This window comes from Dendrobium catenatum, unplaced genomic scaffold, assembly GCF_001605985.2.
Source record: "Dendrobium catenatum unplaced genomic scaffold, ASM160598v2 fragScaff_scaffold_1483, whole genome shotgun sequence".
NCBI classification, from domain to species: domain Eukaryota; kingdom Viridiplantae; phylum Streptophyta; class Magnoliopsida; order Asparagales; family Orchidaceae; genus Dendrobium; species Dendrobium catenatum.
Window position 1 is genome coordinate 1,207,625 of NW_021319945.1, and position 20,852 is coordinate 1,228,476.

General features: G+C 33.1%; 1 protein-coding gene across 3 annotated transcripts in view; it reads left to right on the forward strand.

Moving 5' to 3' along the window:
- Window positions 1–18,529, forward strand: part of LOC110115419 (DExH-box ATP-dependent RNA helicase DExH6) — an 87,173-nt gene extending 68,644 nt beyond the window's left edge. For all 3 annotated transcript variants that reach the window (XM_028700337.1, XM_020848634.2, XM_028700338.1), the window contains 5 exons: window positions 10,737–10,770; window positions 10,914–11,003; window positions 11,100–12,104; window positions 12,198–13,274; window positions 17,922–18,529. In XM_028700337.1, coding sequence (XP_028556170.1) covers window positions 10,737–10,770; window positions 10,914–11,003; window positions 11,100–12,104; window positions 12,198–13,274; window positions 17,922–18,353 — 2,638 coding nt within the window. In that variant the 3' untranslated portion in view covers window positions 18,354–18,529. The remainder of the gene's footprint in view (window positions 1–10,736; window positions 10,771–10,913; window positions 11,004–11,099; window positions 12,105–12,197; window positions 13,275–17,921) is intronic.
- Window positions 18,530–20,852: the final 2,323 nt, after the last annotated feature.

Consider the following 20,852-nt stretch of genomic DNA (forward strand, 5'->3'; position numbering starts at 1 on the left):
TGCTATCTAACATGTTAATATATCATATACATATTATTCAACATTCAATGGTTCATGTACGCGCATTATGCAACACGCAATTACGTCATGCAATGGCATTGTCCAGTAATGCAACATGCATAAGCAATATACGATATGTACATGCATAATATATATTAGTCATGTAACATGTAAATATCTTACACAAGTATGTATGCAATATCCAAATATAGTAGGCATATTTATTGTCCTACGCTAAGACATGCCATTTGCACATCTTATGTCACATGCAAAATATATTATGCGCATACCCTATGCAACTTATAGTTGTAGCAGACATACACACCACACAAGATGCAAAAGAACTATGCACTCATTCTAAGCAATGTGCAAATGTATCATCATCATTATGCAAATCATGTAAGAACATGTCAATGCATTATGCAAAATACACTCAAAAGTGCATTTATCGCATGGGCCTTAACAAGCGTGACATATATGAGACATATGAGGTTTCTGCGCTGAGTAAATAAATAATGAATGAATTTTCAAATGTACAAAATACATTATATAAGTACATTGACATACATACGCATTTAATTTAAAATGAAATTTAAGATATTCACATGGGCCGGGGCATGACACGTGTCGCCTGAGAATGCTTTGTGTACTAAAGAAATAATGAAAGAGTTTTTAAGTGTGTGAAATATATTGTAAGTTCACAAAAATGGCACACGCACTATTTAAATTGAAATTTAAACGCCCACATGTGCTCCAATCAATACACTCAAATTTTAAACTCAAGATCTGAGAATACTGCACGGGTCAAAAGTTAACTTAAGTTCAAGTCCGATCCTCCTCTTTGACTGGACTGTAGTTGACACAACTTGAACCACTAAAAAATACATGATTGTAGTAGTGACTGGAGCATTTGTCTTTATACATTCACTTTATGCATTCAAAGCTTTTTATAAGAAATGTTCACTACTAAAAAAAAAAATTATTCAGATTAACGCTCATTGAATTAACTGAAATATTTGGTTTTATACATTCATATTAAACCTTAAAGGTCTATTACAAGAAATGTTCACTGCTGAAATAATAAACTCTCAGAACTGACACTTGTTGAAGTTAACCAAAGTATTTAATTTTATACGTTCATATTAGACCTTTAAGGTTTCGTAAAGTTTTAAAATGAATACTCCCGATTCTGATATTTATACGATAACTCCAAAAATTAGGAGCTGAATCTGATCCTTTTTTTGCATGCAAACAAAGTTGAGAAGGTTCGACTAATAAAATGATAATATCTATAAATCATCCCTGATGATGGCCGTATTGAAAGCTAATCTCAAGCGGAGGGGATCATGTTTTTTAAATACCTCCTAAACTCATGTAAATACAAACATTTAAAGTTATTTCAAAATCATCCCAATAATGACCATGTTGATAGAAAATTCTAATGGAAAGGGTCTTTATCTTTTAAATGCCTCTAAATCTCAAAATTAATCATAAAGGGTATTTGATTTTAATAAAAAAATTAAAACTAAAAAATTATTAAAATTTAAGATATTCAAGATGAAATAAACCACCTAATAACTTAAAGCGAAAATACATCCATCTTCCGCAATAGTTTATTAAGGTGGATAAATTTGGAAATCACTTTAGCTCTCAAAAAATGAATATCAAGTTGAGAATATTACTAGAATTTATTCTTAAACCATCTCTTATTGGTGGTTTTATCACCAAATGACATCACAGATAAACGTTTATGATCGGGGCCCTCTAATCAGACTGTTTTATTGCCAAATAATACCACTAAATTACGGTCATAGCCAGATCTTGTACGTTCCCCAACGACTCTAAATTTTTAAGTAATGAATCAATATGGTATAATCAATACTCAATAAGACACATAGCCCTTGTAAATCAATAATAACTATTTTATGCAAGGTTTAAAAATGCGAAATTGAGGATCGAGATGTTTTATCTAAGTGAGGAGAGACGTAAGCTTGAGGCGGATCAAGGTGTAAGCCTTAAAAAAAGTACTTAAAATTATAAATAATTCATAAAAATGATAAAATATTAAATTTTGAATATAATGACTTGTTTGAAGATAAATATTACTAAAATATAAGATTCAAAATAAATACTCACTTAAAACTTAACATGCTCTTATGATCAAGACCCAATGTAGTATCATTGTCACTTATCTTAAAAAGAATTATCATAATTTATATCAAAGTTATTTTCAAAATCTTCTTCATCTATAATATTTTTTTCTTATCACCTATATCAGCTAACATTTTATTAATTGTATTTTAAAATAAAAAAATAAGTTATTATATTTAAAATTATCTTTGAAATTTTTTTGAAGCTCCAATCTCACTTTATTTCTTTCTTTTATATACTTGGGAAGCATAAGCTAATGTCAATTACCTAAATCTTTCAATGTCCAAAGTGATTGTTTCATTTTCCTCATTGACATAAGTTTTTTTTCAAGTTTAACTTCAAGAATATTAGCACACTTAGGAGTAATCAATTCATCATCAGATTATAAATCATCAACAAGTAAATAATCTAATTCATCATCATCATTTCTTTGCTTTTGTAATTGGAGAAGTCTATCATTTAGTTTTTTGTTAAACATAACATAAATAAGTTTGCTCATTCATCCTATAACCAATCAATTCCTTCTCTTTGTATGAATTTGATCGAAAATGCTCCAATTACATTCATATTTAGAGCTAATCATGTTAGGCTAAGAACTTCTAACTACAATTACTTTTAATTTAGGAACATCATCTTGAAATTGAGCCCACCAATGTTCTATATTAAAATGAAAAAAATATATTCTGAAAGCTTGAACATAAACGTTCAAATTTAAAGTTATAAATGTACAAACATATCAGGATAGTGTCTTAATGACATGCTTGAGCTGCTCTAAATCCAAACATTCTATTCTTCAAATGAAAATCCTCAAGTTTATCATTTATTTTGAGGTAGTCATCTTCAAAAATAAGCCTATCCATGTATACATATAAATCAGTTTTTACTTCTTTATCAATACGGAAGTCCTTATCATGATGAAATTAAGAATTCAAATAATATGCAACATTATATAAGTGTTGTTGTAACTGATGATCCCATTTTTCATCCATAATTTTTCATATTTCTTTTTAGGCACCTTCTTGATTGCCCAAATCTCGTGTTGTCTTTTTTAGCCTAATTCATTACTTCATAAATAAATCTCATAGTTGGGGTTTTATCACTATCATTCATTCTTAACACCTTAAAGGTTTTGTAGTCTTTAAATCATAATTTATACTATGCCACAAAAAAGCATATTTTATAAAAATATTCTTGATTTATTTTCCTTCTTGTTTTTTGGTTCATGAACTTCTATCTCATTCTTCAGAAGTAAACATAGCTTCTAAGGGTTACCTTAACTCTTTAAATTTTTGTAATGTCAAATATGCAGTTGTAAATCCAGTTACAGCAAGCCGAATAATTTATTTTTCAATAAATTTTCTTATTAAACTGAGTACCCAAAAGTGATTGTTAATTAATTTACTAATAATTTTAGCCTTCAATAGGGTGGATTTATGCTGAGGTAACTATCCCAACCTCTCAAGCATTAAATCAATGCAATGCATAACACATATAGTTTATAGTAAAGGTGCTTTATCTTCTCTATTAACAATCTTCCTGCAGTTTTATATGCCCTTGCCCCTTGTAGTATCTATAACTACTTGAAATATCAATGACTCCATACTTCCTCTACAACATTATCCAGCATTTCAAACAATAGGTGTACATCTTTTGTAAAATTTGAAGCATCAATTAATTTTAGAAAATTTGTTTCATATGGATTGTTAACTAGGAATATTATGGCCGAAGGAGGCGGAGGGGCTTCTCTTTCAAACCTCCACTTCACATGAAATAGTTGAAGTCGAAATAATAGCTGCAACCTAAAACTTATTATGCTCGCAGATTCGTACAATTATATATTAAAAAAAAAATAGAAAGAGGTGGTGCCTCGAACATCTCGAGGTATTTTGTCTCAAAGCGTATGCACCATCTAAAAAAATTGCATACCTCAAGACTCATGGAAGCCCCTAAGGCTTACCCCTCGACATGCTAGAGTTCCGCCTCAAATTGAGGCTTGCCTCGAGGCGGATGCCTCAAATGCCTTTTTAATCGTGTAATCCCCACCTAATAAAAAATCTATTATTTTGCTTCATCATTTTAAATTAAGATATCTATCTTTTGATGTCTTATATATATATATATATATATATATATATATATCCAAAACCTTTTTATGAATTGAAAATGAATCCTTTCATTATAAAACCTGTGAGTTAGCCAAGCATAAGCGAGTTTCTTTCCCAAACAAAAATGAGAGATGTCATACTCTTTTTACCTTTTTCATAGTGATATTCGAGGACCCTAAAAATCCCTAACATCTCCGGGACCTGATGGTTTGTATCCCTTATTAACAATTACACTGAGTGCACACAAGTCTTTTGGATCTTTCTCCTCAAAACAAATATGATGTTAAAACTATCCTTCCCATTTTTCTTGCCATAATCCAGAACTACTTTGGAGTAAAAATAAGAAAATTTCGTTCTAATAATGTCAAAGATTACTTTAAACAAACCTTATCCTCCTACTTTAAAAGGAAGGTATTATTCATGAATATTCTTGCATTCACACACAGGAACTTAGAAGAAATATTTATGGAGATTTCACTAGGATATAAAGGAGAATTTTCAAGGTGACAAAGTGTGTTGGTTAAAACAGGCCATATGGGCTAAAGAATTCACCTAGAGCTTGGTTTGAAAGATTCTGAAAGGTTATGCTACTCAATGAATATCGAAAGAGCCAAGAGGACTACACACTATTCTTCAAGCACTTTGACTCGGGGAGTCGCCGTTTTGTTATTTTATATAGATGATATTATCTTGGCTGGGGATGCTGAAAATGAAAATGGTTCTAAGGAAATATATTGCCAAGGAATTTGAGATAAAAGAACTTTGTAGATTGACATATTTCTTAGGAATTGAAGTGGTTCACTCCAAAAAAGGAATTTTCATTTCACCACGAAAATACATTATTGATCTTCTTAAAGAAAGTAAATTAGCTTGTAAACTGGCACCAACACAAGTAGAATCAAATCTAAAATTGATGGAAACTAAAAAGGATCCATACTTAGATTAAGGAGCTTACTATAGATTTGTGAGAAAATTGATCTACCATTCCCACACCAGATCAAATATAGCCTTTGCTGGAAGCATGGTAAGGCAGTTCATGCAGAATCCAAAGCAGACTCACATGCAAGCAATAGATAAAATACAGCACAACCTCAAGAGAAATCCATAAAAGGGGATTCTTTTCAAAAGAGGATGTGGAATAACCTAGAAGCTTATACTGATGCAGATTATGTAGGATAACTAGTAGATAGACATTCTACTTTAGGATACTGCATATTCCTTGCAGAAAACTCAATTACATGGAGGAGCAAGAAATAGAATGTGGTGGAAAGATTTGGTGCAGAGGCAGAGTTCAGAGCTATGACCTTAGATATATGTGAGCTATTAAGGATCAAAATTATTCTAGAAGACTTAAGGATCAAGTGAGAATGACCCATAAAGTTACACTGTGACAACAAATTAACAATCAACATAGCTCACAATCCAGTTCAGCATGAAAGAACCTAGCACATAAAACATATATTTTATAAAGGAGAAATTGGATAATGGACTTATTTGTATTTACCATGTCTCATCAAAAGATTAGCTTGCAGACATTCTTACCAAGTGACTTAATAATTCTACCTTTTTGGGACTGGTTACCAAGCTTGGAATGACATATATGTATTCCGCAGTTTGAGGGGGAGTGTCAAATATTGACCCTGCCATCCTAGTCATCCCTTCCCTCTCCGATCCCATGGCTTGCATGAGGATTTCTGGGAGGTTCACCTTGTTTACACCAATCTCCTTCCATATTTGGGTGGTTGGCTTAGGGAAGATTATTAATATAATTATGCATTATTCTATTATTAATTATTTCCTTAATAAAATATCCCTATTGATCTGTAAATAGGGAGAGCTTTATGTAATAAAATTAAGCATTTTATCTCTCCAATTCTCTGAATTTGACACATTTTCTTAAAATTGGATAATGGGAAGAATTTGTAATGACAAGCTCAAATAGTTTGCTTGATTGATGATTTAGATTTGGAGAACTTGAAAGTAATCACATGATTGTAAATCTTTATTAAAAGGGAAACTGGTCAAACACTATAATATTAGCATAGTTAAAACGTACTTGTAACTTCTGCAATAATGTGTTCTTAAACATGCCACTTAATTTTCAGTTGAAACTTGAAAGTAATATTTCATCATACTGCATAAGTACAAAATCAAATAAATTAAAATGAAGAATTAATCTCATAAACACCCACATCGATATTTCATATCCAAAGAGAGCCTAAATGAATTTTATTTCATAGCAAATCATTGCTGTTTATCTTTTAGCGATTGGTTTATCATATTGCTATCTATTTTTAACAAGTCTTCACTAAGGGGAATATAAAAATACGTAGCATTCTGCATATTTAAGATGATTGTTGATGGTTGGTTAGTTTTTTATGCAATCAATAAATATAGGGGAGCCTATATCTCTTGATCGCAAGAAGAAAAAGACTTCCTATATAAAAGAAGACACAAAATACCTAAAAAAGAAGGGATAACTTAGAACAAACTCTTACATTTCAAATTTAACTAAGAAACAGAAATTACAAGACTACATATGACGACTCTTGTAAACAAAATGACATCCTAAAATTGCTTCACTATTAGAAGAGGGATACAGGTGGAATGGCACTTGCGGAGAGACGAAGAGATTAGAAGACCTAGAAGAAAGGTTGGAAAGAGCTCGCAAGATTTCCGGAGGGGATGAGAAAGAAGACGGACAAAGATCGCAAGCTTATCCAAGCAAACCCGCTGGTTATAGCTTTTCCAAAAATCACATTTCATTCAACTTTTTCAAACATTACAAGCCCCTCATATTTATAGGTATGAAAGGGGAATACAAAGTGACACATACATTAAATTATCACAAGAACCCAAACATCACAAGCATGGAAACCCCCTCCCATGTATCACGGAAAATCGCCCAAGCCCAGGAACTGAAGGAGCAGCCGCGGAAGCCAAGGAGGCCGCACGGAACCAAGGCGCCACAGCCACGGGAAACCTCCCAGGCTCGGAAAACCAGCAGCCGGCCGGAAATCGAAGGGGCAAAGGCACAAAAAATAATAGCCCATGGTGGAAGCCAAGGAGCCACCGCATGGGAAAACGAAACATCATTCTTGGGATTCCAAAAGCCCTTTTGGAACCCAAGAGACATCATAAATAAAAACAATAAAAAACTATAAAAATTACATTTAATAAAAGATAAATATGAACTAAAATGTTAGCTAATAATCATTGTTTAAAATTGCGTATTCGGGTATTGAGGCGTTTTTCATTCATGAGGCGAGGCGTAAGCCTCAAGGCGTTTTGAGGCGTAAGCCTCAAACTCAAAAGATTGCGTAAACATAAAATGATAATTTTTTTATATACTAATGAGTGAATAATATAAAACATAAAAAAAAAATATAAGATATGAAGTGAAATCAAAATATCTCAATAATAAGACAACATGAACGAGGGAGGCCAAAATTGATTTATTTTGGACATGAGTTGACCCCCCTTTGTCTACATCAGTTTTGCTTTTACCATTATGAATTTTCACTTTAAAAATTAACTATTTAATAAATAATTAAATGAGTTTCAAATTGAGATTGTAGCAACTTTAATTATTGATATTTAGATTTTTTTTTCCTTGTGGATGTATGCTGGCTAATTTTATCAAAATTGAGTTTTCATGTTAGTTTGGGGCATGCGACTGAAATGAACTAAGAATGAACAAATGGAGTTATGTATGTTGGAGTGAAATTGGGAATGTGTGCACTTGAACCCTATTGTCAGCATGAACCCAAGTTGATATCACGAGTGGATGGCCTAACAAAATATCTAATGTGCCTTTTTTTTTCATCGGGTTAGTGCATTTCTGGTGCTCCCCTAACCGCATGGCGGTCGGCATTGACCCATCTCGATGAACGTTAGAAAAGTAATCTCTATGGTGTTGCCAGGTGTAAGACTTGTTGGAAAGGAGTCTTTTTATTACTAGGAATTGGATGAGTTCTACGGATGTGGATGTGCACAATCTTTATTCATTTTCATTTGCTACCTCCATTTAAGGATTTGGCAATCCTAACATGGAAGGATTAGGCAACTCTATTGTGTTGCCATGTTGAAAGGGTTTTTTTTTGTTACTAGGAGTTGGCTGAGTACTATATGTGTGCACAATTATAATTGATCTCCCTTCTCTGCCTTTTTTTTTGTTACTAGGGAGTTGGATGAGTACTATATGTGGGTGGTGGTGTAACTACTCTTCCTTTTGTTGAAGTGGGGAGCTGTTAAGCTTTGATTGACCTAGTTAGCTACTAGGGATGTAAACAAGACGAGCTTAGGTGCTTGTTCGTATTTAACTCATTAAAATTTATGTTTGTTTGAAATCGGCTTGTGTTTGAAATTATTCAAACATGCCATATTAGCGTTTGATTTGTTTTTATTTAATTGATTAATATTTTCAAATATTAATAGTTTTCTTTTTATATTAAAAAGCAACAAAATATTATAATATTATTAATTTTATTTAAAACTTGCTAAACATTTTCAAGATGATCAGTGTGTTGCCGCCCTAATGCTGTACATGGCCCACTTATGTAGAAATGCTTAGTTGTTTGAAGAATCGGGCACTACAATGATGTTTTTTTCCTTTATTGTTTAGAAAGGGTATAACTCTACACTTATAAATGATGGGGGACTAGATGGATAGGGCTTTGTTCTGGACTTGTCCAAAAGGCTAGAGACTGATTTTTATGCTTTTTTTCTCATGAAACATAACATGAGATTTTTTATATGGGCTAGTTACGTGTTGTCTTATTTAGGCCACGTACAAGAGATTTTTATGCTTCACAACTAATACTTAATCTTGTCCAAATGTATTAAAAATAAAAAATAAAAAAATCAACATTGTATTATATATTATTTATTTGATCATTTATTAATTTCAAGCTTAAAATGAGCAAAACATGGTTTAACAAAGGTTTATTTGTTTTCGGCTCGTTTACTTAATGAACGAATCAAATACGAGCTCTATAACAAGCCAAAAATGAGTTGTTTGTGAACAAAAAGCTTTTTCAATAGCCTTGTTTAGCTATCAAGAGGAAACGGATGGTCGGTAGGTATAACTCTTTTGAATACATTGGGAGATTTTAGTGCATTAAGTTTAACATGTTTCTTTAAATATTTTAATGGTGATTCTTAGATTTTGCTATTATGGAGAATAATAGTATTCCATTCTTTGCCAGTGTCTGATATACAAATGATGGTATGAGTATTTCCATTTTCCTTATGAATACTTGTCTGACTATGAGAATTCTAGAATGTTGATAGGAAGCGCTTGTATTCACAAGCAACCTATCCAAAATCGGCGAACCAACAGCAGCCAAATGGCTGTCCACAGCAGGAAAACAGCACTTGTTCGGGAAAATACGGGAGAAAACTCAAGAAAAGACTTGTATTCCACTTAGACGATGAATAAAAGAGCAAGATACAATTGATCCTCAATTCGAGAGGAGGATCGATCTCTCCCAAATCTCTAGACGCCGCTAGAGCCCAAAGAAACCTAAATCTACGAGATCTCAAATTTCAGCCAAATTCAAGATGCCCAAACCCTAGGAAAAACATCTATTTAATGCATACAAATCAAAAGGAATTCCCTAAACAGTCCCTACATTCAAATTTCCCTCTCAAAACGCTAAAAAACGCTTCCTAAAATGATCTCTTCGGCTGGTCGGGCCGCTCGATCTCCGCAGGAGGCGGAGATCACGCGACATTTCGCGTCTGAGCCGGTCCCGTGCGGACCGGCTGGACCGGTCCAGTGGACCGGTCTAACAAATGTGTGCATGAGGTGAATCTTATGAGAATGGGTGAACTTAACAGTATGAATGGTGTCTTTTTAGAACATTCTTTTTATAAGCTTATTCAATAGATCTTGCATTTTATTTTGAATTTATTTTAGATGCTAATAATTTTAAGTTTTGAATCATAATTAAGATTCTGTTCATCTTTTTTAGATGTCCTTTTTTAAAGTTGCAAATGTCTATCTCAAGTAGTTTGGATCTGATGTATTTATTGCATTATTCCTTTTATGCATGGGGGAACTTGAAGGACTCCTCTATATGCAACTTTCTATTTTCATTCACATGCACATTGTTCAAATCATTCATGCTATAGCACTAGCCCTTTATTTAAAAGGAGAAAATTTGGGTCTAGATATACTTATTCAAATTTGATTATGACAATTTTTCTTGCTATCAGATTTGTTCAAGATGAGTTTACTATATGTCTAATCAATCAACTTTTATATTTTACTTTATTTAAAGTAAATCTAATGATTAGAAAATTTGATTGATGATATATTGAACTAAAATTTTCCTTTTTTAAAACCGGTTACTTTAATAGTTACTGCAGAGAGATATTATAATAAGGAAATAGGAACTTAAAAGTACATCATTTAAGATTTGGAGTAATGCTGTATTAATATCATTAATCTTTTTCTACCTGTATTTTTTTTTTCAGGGATTTGCTGCCTGCATATCCTCATCTACGCTTGGTTGGTACAGCTACTTTTACCATGATTATACCTTTGACCATAATCTGGTTCTGGATAACTCTATTCTATCATTTTAGACCTAAATGTCTATAGAATTGTTCATGTTTGATGAATGCTTTATCTTTTTCTGTTCAAGCTAATAGATTCTCATGAGTGCCACATTTGATGCTGAGCGGTTTTCGAAATACTTCAGTGGCTGTCCTGTCATTCAGGTTCCAGGATTCACATACCCTGTAAGAACCATTTCGATCGATTTCTCAAATATAGTTTTGGTTTCTCTTGAAAGATATTCCTTTGTTGTAAATTGTAATGCAAAGGTTTTGATTTAGGTGACGACTTATTTTTTGGAGGATGTGCTATCTATTTTAAGATCATCAGATGAGAATCACCTAGCTACTGCTGCCTTAAGTGGCGTGGAGGAGGTTGTTCCATTGACAGAAGAGTACAAGACCGCCCTTGATGAGTCAATTCATTTGGCTTTATATAATGATGAATTGGAACCTTTACTGGAGATAATTAATGCCCAGCAAAACCCCCAAACTTACTGTTACCAACACTCATTGACGGGAGTGTCACCATTGATGGTGCTTTCTGGCAAAGGTAGAATTGGTGATGTTTGTATGATGCTTTCCTTTGGTGCTGACTGCTCTTTGACTGATAATGATGGAAGGTCAGCCATCGATTGGGCTCAGCAAGAAAATCAGTTCCAGATCTATGAAATCATTAAAAGACACATTGAGAAAGATACGTCCAAGTCAGCTGAAGAGGAGGACCTACTGAACAAGTACCTAGCAAGCATCAATCCTGAAAATATTGATACTATTCTAATAGAGCGTTTGTTAAAAAGGATATGTACAGATTCTAGTGAAGGGGCTATCTTAGTCTTTCTTCCCGGATGGGCTGATATCAATCAAACTAGAGAGAGGCTACTTGCTTCAGGGCTTTTTAAAAATTCCTCAAAGTTTATGATACTTTCTCTCCATTCCATGATTCCAATTGTGGAGCAAAAGAAGGTTTTCAAGCATCCTCCTAAGGGCGTCCGTAAAATTATTCTTTCCACAAATATTGCTGAGACTGCTATAACAATTGATGATGTTGTTTATGTTATTGATTCTGGTCGAATGAAAGAGAAAAGCTATGATCCTTACAGCAATGTTTCTACGTTCCATGCATCATGGATTTCAAAAGCTAGTGCTAAACAGCGAGAGGGGCGTGCTGGGCGTTGCCAGCCAGGAACTTGTTATCATCTCTATTCTAAAGTCCGCGCTGCTGCTTTGCCAGATTTCCAAGTTCCAGAAATTAAACGAATGCCAATTGAAGAATTGTGTTTGCAGGCAAGTTTGTGTTCACATATCATTGTCCTTGCTCAAACTTCTACTTATGTTTTCGGTAAGTTGCTTATTTAGTTTTTTTTTTTTTCATGGCAGGTTAAACTTCTTGATCCAAATTGTAGAGTAATTGAGTTCCTTCAGAAAACTTTGGACCCTCCTGTCTTTGAGACTATACGAAATGCAATCATTGTCCTTAAAGATATTGGAGCCTTGACTGAAGATGAACAGCTGACAGAACTTGGGGAAAAACTTGGTGCTCTTCCAGTTCATCCATCAACAAGCAAGATGCTTTTGTTTGCTATCTTGATGAATTGCCTCGATCCAGCTCTAACTCTAGCCTGTGCAACCGACTACAGAGAGCCGTTTATTCTTCCAATGGTCCCGGATGAGAAGAAAAAAGCAGCTGCAGCTAAAGTTGAGCTGGCTTCTTTGTATGGTGGTTACAGTGATCAACTTGCTATTGTAGCAGCCTTTGAGTGTTGGAAGAATGCAAAGAATGGCAGTCAAGAGTCACAGTTTTGCTCTAAGTATTTTGTTTCATCAAGTACCATGAATATGTTACTGAACATGCGAAAGCAGCTTCAGAATGAACTTATGAAGGCCGGTTTTATTCCCGAGGATATGTCCAGCTGTAGCTTAAATGCCCAAGACCCAGGTGTCTTGAGGGCGGTGCTCATGGCTGGAACTTATCCCATGGTGGGAAGGTTTCTCACTCCGCGAAAAAATAACAGAAGAGTAATCGTGGAGACTATTAGTGGTTCCAAAGTTTTATTGCATCCTCATTCCTCCAACTTCAAATTGTCATTTGAAAAATCTGCGGTCAGTCCAATTATTGTTTATGATGAGATAACTCGTGGGGATGGGGGTTTATTCATAAAGAACTGTTCTGTTGTTTCTCCTTATCCGTTATTATTGCTTGCCGTGGAGATTGCTGTTGCTCCTCCACATGATAATGATGATGACAGTGAGGAGGATTCGGAAGCATCAAGTGGAGAGGAAGATGAGATGGATGTGAACATGTCATCGGAGCAGCGTGAAAACCAACTCATGTCATCTCCTGATAATGCTGTCACAATTGTTGTTGATAGATGGCTAAAATTTCTATCAACGGCCCTTGATGTCGCCCAGATTTATTGCTTGCGTGAGAGATTAGCAGAAGCTGTGCTGTTTAAAGTAAGACATCCTTTCCATCTCTTAAACAAATGGCCTCACAAAGACAGAGAAGTTCTTTCTTTGTTCATAGACCATAATCGAATTGCAAATCCTAGTCTATATTCTGTTTTTTAGTTTTAAATATAATATAAGGACCGACTGTTTGCATAATATTTAACTTAGGTTGATGTTGGATAGGCCAATTTCCAATTTTGTTACTTCTTGTTAGCTTCTCATATGGTCTGTTGACAATCTGGATCTACTGTCCAGGGAAGATGCCTTGTGATGACCTGTTCATAGCAGTATAGCTAACATGTACTGGAGATCGATTTGTTTACAATGTCTCTTCCTATTTATATGATTTAATGGCTATTTTAAGATTTGATTAGTTTTTTCCGAGTGATTTTGTTGGATAAATTTTCTCATCCATCCTCAATGGATTGAGATATTTTGTGATGAAACACGACATAAAAAATAATATATTATCTGTTATCATGTAGGAAAAAAATATTATTTCGCTGTGAACTCTATAACAAAACTCATTATTTTATATTTTAATATAGATTTTCCCCTATTCAATAGTTAGTGTAAGAGGGTTTATTTTATTTTGAGGTACGGATGCCCTATATGGGTAACTCCTTATGGTTAATTATATCTCAAGCATTTATTACTTGAGAGTACTTTCGATTGAACTAGTGATTTCCTTATAATAAATAAAATATTGGCTAATATTTGTTTTTAAGTTTGAGAAATTCTTGTTTAGAGATTTGATCTTTGGGAATTTGAAGGGAAATATGATCAACTTTAAATCAAACTTTTAAGAATGAAAGCCAAAGGGAGGAAAATGTAGGAGCACTTGTTTCTGAGAAACTTAGAGGTGCTCAAACTATCATATATTGGATTTTATATTTTAAAATTAGATTTTTTTTTGAATGAGTTGATCAATTTGATTTTAAGAAGTTAGGGCTTATATTCCAACCACATAAGCTGAAGGAAATGTTCGAAATGTGAGGGCTTATGAGATGATTGGAGTCAACATTAGTTTTGGATCCTAGATTTAAGGTGAGGACTACTGAGAGGTAGTATCTCAAATATTTTTCTAATGTACACCTCACCTCAGGTTAAGTCAGTCCAACCTATGTACTTATAACCCTGTTTGGAAAGGGCTGTTAACTAATTCACCTAAATGTTTTTAAAATCAAGTGGTCCGATCTCAATGCATATGAAGGATGGGGAAGACAATTTTGATTTAAAAGATAGGGCTTACAACTTGGCTTTTTGGTCAAGAGGCCTAAGCATGTGGGTATTTAAATGCTGACTCATTGAATGTAGATTTATTTATTATTTAATCCTTAATATGAGGGTTTTCTATATGAAATATACCGATCATGTATGATCATTTTATTTTGAAAACCTGTTTCATTAGAGTGAGTCATGCAATTATTTTGTTAATTTAAAAATCATTTATCCTATGATTGATTTTAGGTTATTTACATTTTTAGTTGGTAGAAATCTTAATTTTGTCATAAGTGCGTATTGAATATCACATGTCCAGGTCATTCTCACTTAAAACATGTGAATAAATCTAAGAAAAAATATGCATTTCTAATGCACACTCAATGAACAAGCCATCACATGTATGTATAATTAACCAGTACGAAAGGAAAATATAAAATCCAAATTATTACAATTATGAGTGACTGTTGAGTTGTTTGCCTTACACAACTCAATTACATTTTCTTTTACAGACTCAGCCTATGAGTCTTCAAGTTTTGGCTTCTATAAGCATTTAGGATTTCACACGAGGGGTTTATCCTTCTGGTTCATCTCTCTTGTGATTGTATCCCACAGGCCAACAATATTTTCTTAGTCTATTAAATACATTTGAAAAGTAAGACTCAAACCTACAAAATAGGGGGATTAGGAAGCATGTAATATTTGAGCAAAAAAAAAAAGCATCTCAAAGTTGTCTAGCACTTTAAGTGTCAAGTCCCGTTTTTATCCCATTCGTCATGCATCTTTAGGAGTTTTAAGCAACTCCTGTAAGTTAGTATTTTTATAATAATGAATTATTTACTCACTTTTGGACATGATCACCTACTAGAAAAAATCACATTTATCTTTATTTTAACCACTTAAGGGCAAGTGTCCACAATGCAGACAATTTAAAAATTATCACACCAAATACATCAACTATATGTACAAAAAAAAAAAAAAAAAAATCTAATCGTAGCATAACTAAAGAGTTGTGCATTTAAGTGTGTGTTAATTTATGTGACATGTTTCACTATAAATGGTGTCTTAATTTATTGTGGAATGGAAGATATTTGATTTTAATCCATAGGTGGTTCCACTTTAAATTGTTTATGATTTGAAGCTTTTATTTAATTTTTAATTGTTTCATATTTATAACAGTTATGAAGAACTTGTAGAGTAATCACTGCTTGCTTTAAGACAAGTTTGTTTTCTTGCTGTCTTAAGATTCAATGATGTAAGCATTCCCATTTTGGGCTAAAATAATTTATCATTGAATAAAAAGGAAATTAAGTGATTTTGATGTGTTTTTTAGGATTCTCTTGGTGTTTGGATAAAAGAGAGATGCTTACATAATAGCATAAACTCATAAAGTAAACTTGCATATGGGTTTAGCTTAGGATTTTGTGAAATTCATCTAATTGGTTAAGTTGAATTTCAGAATGAGACATAAGGAATGTCTAAAGGTTTAATATTATATGTCATAAAAGGATGATCACTTGTTTTAGTTAAGTGATAACTGATAAGATACTTAAGAGTTTGGGTCTAAGTTGAGTTGCCAATTGATTAGGGATCAATTAGATGAATATGATGAAATATCTAAATGTTTGGAGCTAAAGGTAGAAAGGATCCCATAGCTTTTAGGCTAAGGGATGCGGGAAATTCCCTTTAGTTTTGGAACTAAAGAGAATAGAACAAACCTATTGCTTTAAGGCTAAGGGTTCAAAGAGAATCCCAACAATTTTGAGGTTGAGAGGCATATGATAGAACCTATAACTTTTAGGCCAATGAATTGAGGGATCTCTTTAAATTTTGGGTTAAATGAGAAATGAGTTAATACTTAGTCATTGGACTAAAGTTAGGAGGAGTTCCTATGGCTTTTAAAACTAAGGAAGGGAAGGAAGATGTTCAACCTCTAGATTTTATATAAAATGTTGAAGAATTCTCTTTAGCTTTGTAGCTAAGGTGAAACAAATCAATCTCATAGATTTGAGGCTAATGAGTTGGAGGATTCCCGTAGCTTGTGAGCTCAAAGAGGAATGATACATTTCTATTACTTTTAAATGCATAGGGATTGTATGATTTGTGATATTTAGGATCATAAATTAATCATAAAGGGATCATTGAAATTTTGTGTTCAATGAGAAAGGTTTGATTTGCTTAATGTGAATGTAGCAAATAGATTTGGCAAGTAGAAGGATGATGTGTCGTTTTGGGCTACAAATCATAAGAAATTTTTTGAACTTTTGGGTGCCCAAATAGAGATGTTCATTCACTCAACTTCGGTTAGGAGAATTAAAGTGAGGTCGGACTTCGATTCTTATGTTTGAGGTGAGATTATTTGTTGATTTTGACTCAACAAATGAATTAGTTGGATGTATATTTGATCCCTAAGGTTGGCTAATCCTCCCCTAAACTTTCTAAAAATCATGTTGTAACTTCTATGTGAGTTTAGGGAAACACTAAACAAGAGATTGGAGAACTTCCTATTATGGTTCATGAGAATATTTCTAAAATTTAAAGTGTTGTAGAGATGAGGATGCTCGGGTGGATGATTGACTTTACACTTAGAGACAATGCAAAACGAGTATGCACGTGAAAAGGTTAGAATATATCCAGTGGAAAATTAAATTAGAGTCGCCTTAGATGGCTTGGTTGCTTAAAACATTGGCCTTTTAATGACCCAGTTATGCGAGTAGATGTATTAGATCCAGCATATGTTAGACCTAAAAAGACTTGGTTAGAAAATATTAGAAATAATATTTTTTTATTAGATTTAAATGAGAATTTGACTCTTAATAGAACGCAATGGAGAAAAAGGATTCATGTAGCCAATCTCATCTCGTGGGCTAAAAGCATGGGCGGAACCACATGCAAGTTAGGGGGGCAATTGCCACCCCTCAAAAAAAAAAAAAAAAAACTTTATAGGAGAATAATTGTTTTTTTGCCCCTCCTAAAAATCACTTTTACCGCCTCCCTAAAAAATTCTTTTGTCTTAATTTACCCAATATTCTTTCCAAATGCCCCCCCTTAAAAGCCTTTTTATACTAATCCTAATGATGACAAGTTTTAATCTACTTCTAATCATAAATACATACCCTAAAATATCTATGTATTTCTTCATATTTAGTTATAATATTTTCTTTCATACTCTTATGACAATTTTATTACATAATTTTTTTTCTTCATTTTTCTTGCTTAACTTTTTTAAACTTTTTGTAATATATTTTAATATTTAATTATTTTTGTATTGAATTTGCCCCCCCCCCCCCCCTTCAAAATTGAAGTCGGTTCCGCCCCTAGATAAAAGTTTATTGTTGCCGTTGTTGTTGTTGTTACTATGATTTTATATATTTTCTGAGTCATTTCAAAAAGAAAAAGCCAAAAACCAGTTTTGCTTATATGGAATTGCAGGTGAAGAAACCACGGGCAGTTCTACCTCCTGCACTTGGAGCATCCATGCATGCTATTGCTTGCATCCTCTCATATCATGGGCACCCTCACATATTGGCTGTGGATGAATCCATTGATCCCCATGAACCAACGTTGGAACCCTCTGACATGAGCAGATACAATCAGGGAAGAAAGGTGAGTGTGGTCACTCCCAGTAGCTACTTGAAGTCATTGATGTCAGATAATGGCAGGCAAACCTTCAAAAACTTTCACAAGTTCCATGGACCAGCTCTGCCAACTTCTGCTTCTGCTTCCTCCGCATCGAATACTCCTTTACCCAGGATTCGGCACAATAAACCTTCTGCTAAAGCTCCAGGTCATGGCAATCCTTCAAATCCCAAAAAAAGTTCATTTAAACGTCGCCGAGGAAGTATGGGAAGCCATGGAGGTTGAAACCATTCATTTTCTTTTCTTTTCTCATCCTTGGCATAAGGTATTGTATGAATTGTGTACCCCTTTGTGCCCTAATGCTATTTGATGGTTTAATTTGGTTAAGGGCTTTGGATCTGAATGACCTTTGTTCCTCGTTACACAATCTGTTTTTATACATATGTTTAGTCTTTCACTTGCTTGCAGGTTTCTTTGTTTTTTATCTTTTTTTACAAACTGAAAAAGTTTAAATCGTGTATGTTATAATTTAAAGTATGGGGGATTTACATACATACCACTTTATTTCATGCTATTTACATATCTAACTCTTAAAACTTTAATATTGCATGTCTATCACTCATAGAACAAATATGAATGCATGGATGAAATATTAAAGTTTATAAAGCGATATGGGTTGTAATAATGAGATATATGAGTAATATATTTGAATTTAAAACTTTATATGGGTGATAAGAATGTAATTTTAAAATTTTAGGTGTTAGATATGCAAATTCATATATACCACTTTATTTCATGCTAATTAAATATCTAACAATTAAAATTTTAATATTATATGCCTACCACCCATAGAACAAATATGGGTATGAATGTAAATCCCCTTTAAAGTTTTTGTATTAAATTTTAAATCCATTAGTGTTTATAAGATTGTGATGGTTGTTAAATATTAAACAAAAATCAAAGTATTTACATTTATTTTCATGATTGATAAAATGTGATGTTTAAAGGTTTTAGAAGTCATTAATATAATTATTTTTCATGTGAATATGATTAGTATCATATGTATTGATTTTAAAATACATGATCTAAGTTTTAAATTAATCAAGAGAACTTGAGTTTGAAGTTTATAAGTGTGATGTATATATGAGTTTGTCTTTCTAATTTTAGGAAAAAAAATTGCTAACATTAAATACATAGATATCTTGCATGCTTGCTATAAGAAATTTTGAGAATTCTTAGTTTTGAAGCTATTTTGGAGAGGGTATTAGTCAATTGATATTTAGATGGAATCTTAGGCAATTAAATGATTTTTTCATCGAACTTTATATTGATGAATATATCTATTGCCTTATGAATAATATCATATATTTCTTTGTTGTATAATAGAAATGAATTGATTGTCTAGATGCTAAACTTTAACTCATATAAGAAAAATATTGGCCATGGTGTTTGTAGAGTTATATGGACATCTGTCTAAATTTAGTTCCAAAGCTTGAGTGAAGCATATGGTTTTTCACTTCTCCGTGTAGCAAGTGCCTCACCAATAAACATAAAGTACCCTCAAGTAGATCAAATGGTATCTATGTTTCTATGTTCTAAGTGGCAGTGTGCTTTCAAAAGGTTTAGACATTTGACATTTTATACAACACCACCACCAACAAGTCTTTATCCTACTATGTGGGATTGGTTACATGAATATTTTTTCTCCATTGTATCATGTTAAGAGTCAAATTCTCATCTAAATCTAAGAAATGACATTTCTAATATTTTCTAACCAAGTCTTTTTAGGCCTACCTCTATCTATCTTAATATAAGTAAAATTTAATACATCTACTTTTCTAACCGGGTCACCGGAAGACCACTTTTATGTGACCAAACCATCTAAGGTGGCTCTCTCTAATCTTATCTTCCATTGGAGCTATTCCAACCTTTTCACATATATGCTCATTTTGTATAATGTCTCTAAGAGTAGAGCCACTCATCCATCTGAGCATTCTCATCTCTACAACACTTAATGTGATGCCCCAAGATCAAACTTGGAAAGAATGTCAATCAATTACTCAAACAATTTACCAGAGTTATCTAAAACTTTCAAGTAGACAGTCTATCAAACATCTATGAAATTTAAAACATCAATATACAAGTCGATTCATATTCAAAAGTCATGTACAATACTCAGGAACTACACTACAATCACCAGTACTGAAATCTATCCTGAGTACAAAAGAATCAAAATCAATCAAAAGACAAAAACCTGAAGATCCGGATCAATTCCTATCTTCTGCTCCCTTGCCCTGACCTGAAAATATCAACCACATATAATGAGCTTTACAAAGCCCAGTAGGTCACCTAATATCTATAACTGAAATCAAAGCACGGCTATCACACAACAAGCCCGATGCACTCCTCAACTTCAACCATTCAACTTGAATTCTATTAATAATATCCTAATCTATTTCATCATCACTCTGAACAATATACCCACCCAAGATATCTAAAACGTGTTACTCCAAAGAAAATTCTTGTTAGTGATTCCAAATTAATTTTTATCATAAAATTATGTAGTTCATTCAATCACAAATCATTCGATATACAATGCAATATTATATCAATCAGTTATTCAAAGTAAAATTTCTTATTAGTCGGGCTTTCAAAATTTTATTGGTCTTCCTGATACTATAAGTTGTATACTTGTGACATCACTGAAATAGATGTCAATGGTCTTGCTGTAACAAACTTCCTCTAATCGCCACTAAAAGGTATATCGTCAACTCATTTTGTTGA